Here is a 9,455-nt window from a genome sequence, read left to right as displayed (position 1 = left end):
TGAGGGCAGAGCCTTAAGGGCTGGAGGCTTTGTGTGAAAAATAACAGCTTGATCTTAACCACATTCAACTTCAATTTATTGGGCTATAAGCCTGTCTCTGATTTGAGAGAACTTTGTGTCCAACTCCTGAACCATATCCTCTAGGGCTAGGCGCTTTGTCATTAGCATAAATAAAAGGCACAAGCCCAAGTATATATTAAATAACAATAGGGCTAACAAAGAGCCCTGTGGCACTCCATGGGGGTGGGGGAATATGTGGTGGAACAAGTACACATTTTGATGGGAGTATCATGCAGAATGGGATTTTGTGCAACCAGCTAGCCTGCACAAAGTCTTAGGGCACATAACATATACTAATAGCGATACTTCACCATTACAGACGAGAAGTGTGCTGAAGCATGAAAGACATACTGAGGTTTTAATGGCAAGTCAGAGCAGGTGCAAATGTGCAATTTGACTTCAGTATAGTACTTCATTTCAAATCGCAGATCCTCCCCATTCTCTCCCCCTCAAAAAAAAAAATTCCTAGTGTTGCGTGGCCGGATTTCCTCACCATTGGCTTGTGGGCCTTGCAATGAAGACCACTGCTGTAAGGTTACTAGATGTCCAAGTTCGCCGGATAAAAGTAGTAAAATTAAAAAAAGGCCATCCTGACAGAGTACACAGAAAAAGGTAACCCAGTCTATTGCCCCAGGTACTTTAGGTAGATTGTGAGCCCGCTGGGACAGACAGGGAAAAATGCTTGAGTACCTGAATAAATTAATGTAAACTGTTCTGAACTCCCCTGGGAGAACAGTATGGAAAATGAAATAAATAGACAGATAGATATTGGCCAGCCAGTAAAATTTCCAGTGCAGAAATCAGTCCAATATGGTTAGCAGGAGGATACCCTTGGGAGACCCATAGGCAAGGTCCTTTTTCAAAGATCCGAAGCTGAAGAGTTGTGGGCAGAGCATTCCAGAGTATGGGTCCAACATTTAATTCTGCAGCCCTGCATGATCTCCGAAAGAGGATTGAACTCCAAAATCTTGCATTCTTTGGGGCTTTTTAATGTCTTTAACGCCTTAGATTCAATAATGGCGGGTGCACCTAAGCAGGAAAAACTTTCCAAACCCAAGAGCAGCACCTCTTTCTTTTTTTGTTTATAAGTATTCTTGTATCAAACTTCTATCACGTCCCCGAGCGCTTCACGCAGCCTACAAAGCTCGCTCATCCTGCCTTGGGGCTGCTGGGCGGGGCGCGCGCCCACCCTCTCTCTTCTGCGCAATCGCGCTGACGTACTTCCGGAGCTCTGCGCTTGCGCGCTATCGGCGTTGTGCTTCTGGGGAGCGACCGGAAGAGCCTGTGCTGTTGAGTTTTTCTTTTCCCGCCCCGGCTCCGGTGAGTATTCTGTAACGTTCATCGGAGAGCAGCGGTTTGTGCTCCTGTAGCCAATCCCACAGCTGGCACGTGCGCGAGCTTTTTATTGTTATTATAATAATAGTTATTTATTTTATTATTATCAATAGTAGTCATGACAACATTGCCAATGACTCTAAAAAGCAGCGCGAGAAGCCGTTGTCTGGAAGGAATCTGGTGCGCGGGTCTCCCGGGATGACGACTTGTGTACCGCATTTTTGTGGCTTTGGTATTTCAAAGCTGACATTCAAAGAGGTGGGCACAGGAGGATTAAGTGACTTGATCTCACAACCTCTGGGTGCAGAGGCAGCAGCTCTACCAGTGCGGCAACTCTTATGTGAGCTGAGGATAGGACAATCAGGCCATTGTGACATCACTGATGAAGTCGGCTGCTATTGGTGGAATGAGGCATTATGACATCACAATCTCAGCTCTGGAATGTTGCTACTCTTTAGGATTCTTCCAGGCTTGGGACCTGGGTTGGCCACTGTTGGAAACAGGATACTGGGTTTGATGAAAGGGAATAGGGACTTGTATACTGCCTTTTTGTTGCTTTGGCATTTCAAAGCTGACATTCAAAGAGGTGGGCACAGGAGGATTAAGTGACTTGCCCAGGAGCAGCACCCGGGATTTGATCTAACAACCTCTGAGTGCAGAGGCAGCTGCTCTACCAGTGAGCCACAGGACCTGGGTAAGAAAAATTGGAGTGGCAGGATAGTGTGGGGTAAGAAGAGAAACATCATTGGAGAAGGACAAAATGTTTGCCTGGTTCCATCGATCTTCCCAAAGAGGGCAACCTACAATCAGATGGCTGGACATGTTGAAAATGACCATGGGGTTGACACTAGAGGAACCAATCTCGTTTTAGATCTTTAACTCATCAAGTCGCTAGGACTCGAGCATGAGTCACTGACACCTAACAATACTACTCTCAACCACATTTTATCCCAAATGTACTAAGTTACCACAAACAACTACTGCAACTAGGACTCACTCTAGGAGACCATTGAAAAGAGTACAGTATTTAACTGATCCCTACCATACACAGTTTTACACCTCTTCATCATAATTCTGCTGTCATTGCTTCCTTGATACTAAAGAACCTGCAGGATGAGCATATCCTTGAAAGGAACAAAGGCAGAATTCACAATTTGCCTAGTGTGTGTTAAGATTGGATTTAGGCATAAATGTTTACTGCTTATACTGGGGGAAGGGAGGGTACAATTTAGCATTGGCAACTGTAACATTTGGGAGAGGGCATCTTTATCCCTCATCTTCACTGCAAACTATATCCATGGATTTAGGGTTTAATTGCTTTCCAACCTTATGCTCAAGATGGGTGATATTTCAGACGGTCCAGATCCCAGCGAGCCATAGTTTACTATATCCACAGGTGTGAGCAGCAAAGAATAGAGGTTATTCCTAATGACCTGAATTGGTCACTGTTGAAGGCAGGATGCTGAGCTCTAAGGGCCTTCAATCTGACACCTTGGGGCCTTAAGGGAAGGCTGTCAAAACAAACATTAATTTCAAGATACTGCTGATTAAAAGTTGAATTCAATGTGATGAATTTCCTTTTTACTAAAATGAAGCTGTTGAAGCAGTGCATGCTGGATAAAGGGAACAAGCACAAATATAGAAGGGGAGATAACATGGAATTGCAGCTATTTGTGAGGCTTCTTGACAATTCCTTTTCAAACTCGGAATGACTTTTTTTTTCTTCCTTCTCCAAATCAGTTTTCCCTCCTCCTCCTCCCCATTCCCAATCCTCTTTTCTTCCCTCTCCCTACCCCTTCTTTATACTTGAATTTCGCCACCAATAATTTCCCAAAAAAGAAAAGTCAGAAAACTTTTATTTTTATAATGCAAAAGTTTTATTTTATATGGAAAACCAAAATTTATGCAAATGTACATTGCTCTGAGCTGGTATATAAATATTAAATGAAATAATTGCTGCAGCATTTTGGAAATTTTTCTGTAGAATTTGCAATCTCCTGCCACAGGCAGTGAAGGCTGTGCTTTTAAACAATCCTGTTGCACTACCTCAATTTTGTGTGTGAAAATTTGCTGATGTGTTAGAATAAAGAAAATCTGATAAAAACAAACAGGCAAAATGAGACACACACATTCAGTAATGAGTAGTAATATGTAAGATGCTTGTCTTTATCTCAGATGCAGGTTATCAGACATTCGGAACAGGCCCTGAAAACAGCATTGATCTCCAAAAATGCAGAGCTCATTAAACTGTATGAGAAGCTTAGCCAAGGAGAGAGACGTTTGCTAAATGAAGCATTCCGGCCAGATTGCATTCTGTTCCAGCCAATTACTGTTCATTCTGAGTCTGACTGGATTCCCTCTCACCCAGAATCAACTCAAGACTTTGAACAGTTTTATCAGAATCCTTACAGAAACACACCAAGTGCAAAGAGAAGTACCATCTATGTTCAGCCCATTGGTATTACAATTTACTATTGTTAATGAATGTTTGTTCTGGCTGTTGAACTGTGAGAAGCAGAACAAGAAGACCCAATATTTCACAGAAAAATGAGCAATCCAAATAGGAACAAACTGTAGAAAAACACAATGTTCTTGACTTCCCTTTATTTTTTCCAAAAGTCTTCAAACAGTATTAAAAAAAAAACTTGTCCACATTGATCATATTATTTATTTATTCAATTTTCTATACCGTTCTCCAGGAGAGCTCAGAACGGTTTACATGAGTTTATTCAGGCACTCAAGTGAATTGTTATGACACGGCACAGGAGGGAAAAAAGGGAGGGTTTACAATTTATAGGATAAAGAAATTGAAAAGGTAATGGGGAGAACGATATGGAGAACACTTACCCCCTCTTCTACTAAACAACGCTAGCGGTTTTAGTGGGGGGAGCGCGGCTCTGCGCTTAAACTGCTAGCGCGATTTAGTAGAAGAGGCCCTAATGTAATCCATTTAACTAACTCTGAAAAGCATCCTTAAAGAGACAGGTTTTAAGGTTAGTCTTAAAATGATTAGAGTTAGTTTCCAGTCTTAACGCTAAGGGGAGGGCTTTCCATAGAGTAGGAGCAACTACAGAATAAATAGTTTTGCGAGTTGTCATAAAATAACTGACGAACAGATGGAACCGAAAGAAGATGTTGTTGAGATGATCGTAAAGTACTGAGAAGCTTGGAAAATTCAAAGCTCAAATTTGACAAAATAGAAGTGAGACTTATCTGTGTGTCAAAATGTGATATTGTGATGTAAGAATGAAAATACCATATCACATTTCAACGCAGATAGTCTCACTTCTATTTTGTCAAATTTGAGCTTTGAATTTCTCAAGTTTCTCAGTACATGTTTCACATGATATAATAATAACTTTATTCTTGTAAACCGCCACACCACCCAGTTCTAGGCAGTTCACAAAACAGATGCACAAGTTTGTTCTCACTATCACATTTGCAACCACTTTAGTGCACACCATCGACTTTTTCTGCCCCCCATAAAACACTCATTTCATATTGGTCTTTTATTTAACACCTTAGGACCCTTGATGAAGGCTTGTCAACCGAAACATGGCTGTTAGACTTTAATATGATCAATGTGGACAAGTTTAATACTGTTTGAAGACTTTTGGAAAAAATAAAGGAAAGTCAAGAACATTCTGTTTTTACACAGTTTGTTCCTATTTGTAGTGGCTGTTGGTTATATCTCATAAATGATGGCTTCATAGATTTTGACACTTTTCTTCCCCTCTATCCAGATTCCAAGGCTAAAACCTTCAGTATTAATCATTCTCAAGTAGGGGTGTCCTCTTGACAAAAATCTTCCCTCTCTGTTCTGGAGTTCATTACCTCTGTCTGTTTCCAGGACTGTAAAAATATTCCTCTAGGTATCATGGAATCATTAGTTTGTGCCTACCGCTGATGTTTGACATTGCCCTCCAGGCCCCTGTTGAGTCAGAGTTGCCTCTTGCCTTAATGCATTCTGCTGGCGTTGTGGGAAGATGAAAAAGAGTCTTGAGGAAAAGAGTAAAGAGGAGAGATGAGTGTAAGGGGGCAAAAGCATGGAGAGATGGACATGGTACCTTGAAGGAAGAGCCACTGGTAGAAAGTAAAGAGAAGTTTTTATTTTTGCCTCTTTTTCTGTTTCAACTTAAATAAAGAGGGGCAAAAAGGCAACAAAAATTCTTAGTGCCTAAAAATATTTGTCCATCCTTGCCTCTTTAATCATTATAGAGTTGTGAGTGATAGCAGGTGAATAGACTTAACTTTCACTTGTAAAGCTAGGGGTTCTTTAAAGACTGGTTTAACTGGGACAAACTTTGTTTGACTGGACTATGTTCACTTATTCTTTCTAACCCAACAGCAATTGGAAAGAATTATACAAAAGGGGTTGAGAATGGCTTTTGGGAGCAAAAATAACTGAAATTTTACCAGAATGGGGTGATATTTGATGTATGAAGAAAAGCAGTGAAATGGGCTGGATTGGACTAGGGATTAAATTGAAATAAGCCTCCTCCCAAAAATGGCCCAATACATGTCTTTGATAAAAGTAGTTCCAGCTTCTGTAGCGTAAAAACAAAGTTAAACTGAAACACAGCAGTTAAGAATTTGCTTCTTTCAAACTGCCTCTTCCCGTTCTCTGTTCTCCCTACCCTCAAAAGCAACCTTCACAACTACCCTCATTACTCTCAAACTAACTCCTGCAATAACCCTCTCTTCCCTCAACATGCTCCCAATCCACTCCAAACACCCCTCCCCAAGCGGAAGAATAATTTAGTGGTTAGAGTACCACCATGGAAGCCTAGGTCAAATTCTACTGCTGCTACTTGGAGTCTTGGGCAAGTCATTTAGTCCCCCACCCCATTGCTTCAGGTACAGAGTGACTCAAGAGTGTAAGCCCACCAAGAACAAGGAAATCGGGTGAACCTGAATGTAACTTGCCTTGAAATAATACTGAAAAGGGAGTACTTATTTGTTTAGATTTAACTCGCCCCCTACCCCAACAGAGCATATAAACAGCAAATGCAATGATAACGAGTATTAAAAATATATATATATCCTTTATGGCAGTGTTTCTCAACTTGGTCCTGGAGTACCTCTTGCCAGTCAGGTTTTCAGGATATCCACAATTACTATGCATGAAAAAAAATTACATAAGGTGGAGGCAGTGTATGTAAATCAAGTTTATGCATATTCATTGTAGATATGCTGAAAACCTGACTAGCAAGGGGGTACTCCTGGAACTGAGTTGAGAAACGCTGCTTTATGGGATACATTTTTATTTTGGTCTATTTTAGTTTTTGTTACTGTTAATTGTTAAGATGTGGCCACTTGTTTTTACAGAACAGTTTTTGAATTGCTATGTGTATAGTACTGCCAACTAGAGCTCTAAAAGATATTACTATTTGGCTGAATATGAAAGATGCGTCCGTCAATGGAGCGTTTTGTGCATATGCACTATGAAAATATGAGAGCAACTGTGATTTTCATTGCAGGAGTTGTTTTATGGAACAAATTGACAGGACCAATGAGATCACTTTCAGATATTCTGAAATTTTAAAAAGGTCTTAAAACTACTTTGTTTATGGAAGCTTTTAGTTAAGGAACTAGTCTTTAAGCCCGTTACATTAACGGGTGCTAGAATAGATAATAATAATAATAATAACTTTATTTTTCTATACCGCCGTGTCTGTCTGTCTTTCTTTGTCTCCTTAGCCATTGTCTGTCTATCTGTCTTTCTTTCTTCCTGTCTCTCTATCTCCTTGGCCGCATTCTGTCTGTCTCTCTCCTTGACCGCTGTCTGTCTGTCTTTTTTCTTTGTCTCTCTCTCTTTGGACGCTGTCTATCTCTCTGGCTCCCTGTCTGTCTGTAATTTTTTCTGTCTGTGTCTCTCCCTGGCCCTTGTCTGTCTATCTTTCTTTCTCGCTCCTTGGCCGCTGGGTGTCTGTCTGTCTCTCTGGCCTCCTGTCTGTTTGTCATTCTTTCTGTCTGTGTCTCTCCCTGGCCCCTTGTCTATCTGTCTTTGTTTCTGTCTGTCTCTCTCCCTGGCCCCCTGCCTATCTCTCTCTGGCCCCCCCAAGCAAACCAAAATTGCTGCCTGCCCCCCCCAGCATACCCCTCCCCCCAAAGAAGCCCCTTTTCCCTCTCCCCCTCCACTTCCCTGTGCAGCAGTAGCAGCTGGACACCTCGCAGCACCTCAAAGGACACCCTCCTGTCATTGCTCTCACCGCTGCACGTGCCACAAGCCGCCGCACATTGAACATGGCCACGGAGTCACAAATCATGCTGTCAGGGATCATGGTGTTGTAAGTGCGCATGCGCACTTAGGGTTTTATTATATATGATAATGTTATAAGGAGTTTACAGGACTTGTATGTTGTTTGATAGCTATGTATGTTTTTTTGTAAACCGCTTAGGTTTAAGTGGGTTAGAAATGTAATAAATAATGGGCATTGAGCTTTAACATAATAAAAGAAGCAGCATCAAATCAGAGATCAAGTATTTATTTAAGTAGGATTTAGCACAATAGAACCCCAGATTATTCATATTAGAGTTAAAATCACTATTTAGCTGGACATGAATAATGTATTCAGGGCCAGATCGAATCAAATACAAATATTTATTACAGCCCTAATATCTATTGTGGGCAAGGTCAGGTTTCACTATTGGGCAAGGTCAGGTTTCACTATTGGCAAGCGACGCTCATACTTGGGTCAAAAAATATTTAGGAACACCATGAAAGATGTACTTGGGACTCGGAAGGTCAGGTTTACCAACTGTCTGGCTTTCTCTATCAATTTTAGCACAGTGAGGACACCGTCATTTTGAGTTGTCTGATGATTACATTGTGGCGTGTTTTGATTTGGGCCAAAAAGGTTTCAAGTAACAATTCACTCGTATCAAACATGGCCCGTGTTGGGTCTAGTTAAACTAAGTGATTGTCCAGATCTGGCAGGCCCTTTATGCTTTTTCTAGGTTTCAACCAATTTCAACATCTAGAAAAAGTAAAAAGATGGCTAATGTATCCAGACATTTTTTTGAGTTCAGAATGGTGGAGGTTTTATTTCCCCTCCCCACTTTCAGTAAGTGAAGGTGACTTGCTTGCTTTCAATGTAACTAGCAACAGAGGAATTGGATAAGATCTAGTCAAAGTTGAGGGCAAAGCACTGAAGTCAGCTCTAGTCACAGAAAGAGAAAAACTTGAGAGAAGTTCTTCGCTATACAAATATTTTTGCAAGTGTGGGGGGGTATAAATGAAGCCCTTTCCTCCAAAATGCCCCAGTACACTTCTGTAGGAGAACCAATTCTAACGGCTGCAGCATACATATGTACATTAATTCACGGTAACGGAGATTAAGAAATTGCACATTTCAAACTGCCTTCCCCTCTCATGTCATCTTCTAATCACAGGTACACAGACCCTCAGAGACACACAAAACAAATGAGCATATAGAGGTTTTGGAAAGAATTCATGAGCTGTGCTCTACATGCTTCTCTCACTTGTTAAAGAAGGAATAACTGCATATCAGAGTCCCATCTAATGACTGATATGATTTTGCCCAGTGTCATAGTTCTTTGTTGAAATACTGATTTACATATATGGAAGTCAAATTTTTCATGTATTGATGTTTGTATGTATTGTCTTGTTTCTGGCAGTCAAAATAGCAATAAAAATATTATTTTTTCTTTTGTATAAAAAAAATCATCATTTTTCATTGTTTGCCCATCAAGAATGCAGTGTCTTACAAGACAGAGCTTTACATGTTACAACTGAACAGAAATATAAATCCAGAGCTGCCAAGAGAAATTTTGGGCCAGGCCTTGATTTCTGACAAACCCATACTGATGCATTATGGCATTTACGGCACCGATTTCAGTGGGTACTATCGAGGACTGCTTTGAGATATAAGTTCAAAACCAGGACTGGTCAAGAAGTCTGCCTCCTGGAAATGGATAACTTAGCAACTTTGAACATCATATAAAAGATATGTTAACATACTTTCTAGTGCAATAGGTGTGTCATTCTGCTGGACGATAGGGTGTTCGCCCTATGCTTGTGAGCCATGCAGAAGGAA

General features: G+C 40.9%; 1 protein-coding gene across 7 annotated transcripts in view; it reads left to right on the top strand.

The window, feature by feature from the left end:
- The first annotated feature begins 648 nt into the window (after positions 1 to 648).
- The window catches only part of AMZ2 (archaelysin family metallopeptidase 2), a 44,021-nt gene continuing 35,214 nt past the window's right edge, over positions 649 to 9,455 (top strand). For 2 of the 7 annotated variants that reach the window (XM_033960956.1, XM_033960950.1), the window contains exon 1: positions 3,571 to 3,853. In XM_033960956.1, the coding sequence (XP_033816847.1) occupies positions 3,571 to 3,853 (283 nt within the window). The other 5 variants (XM_033960954.1, XM_033960952.1, XM_033960951.1 and 2 more) reach the window with 5 other exon arrangements.

This window comes from Geotrypetes seraphini, chromosome 10, assembly GCF_902459505.1.
Source record: "Geotrypetes seraphini chromosome 10, aGeoSer1.1, whole genome shotgun sequence".
Classification (NCBI taxonomy): domain Eukaryota; kingdom Metazoa; phylum Chordata; class Amphibia; order Gymnophiona; family Dermophiidae; genus Geotrypetes; species Geotrypetes seraphini.
Note: the sequence above shows the minus strand (reverse complement) of the source record. Positions and strands in the feature narration are given on the sequence as shown.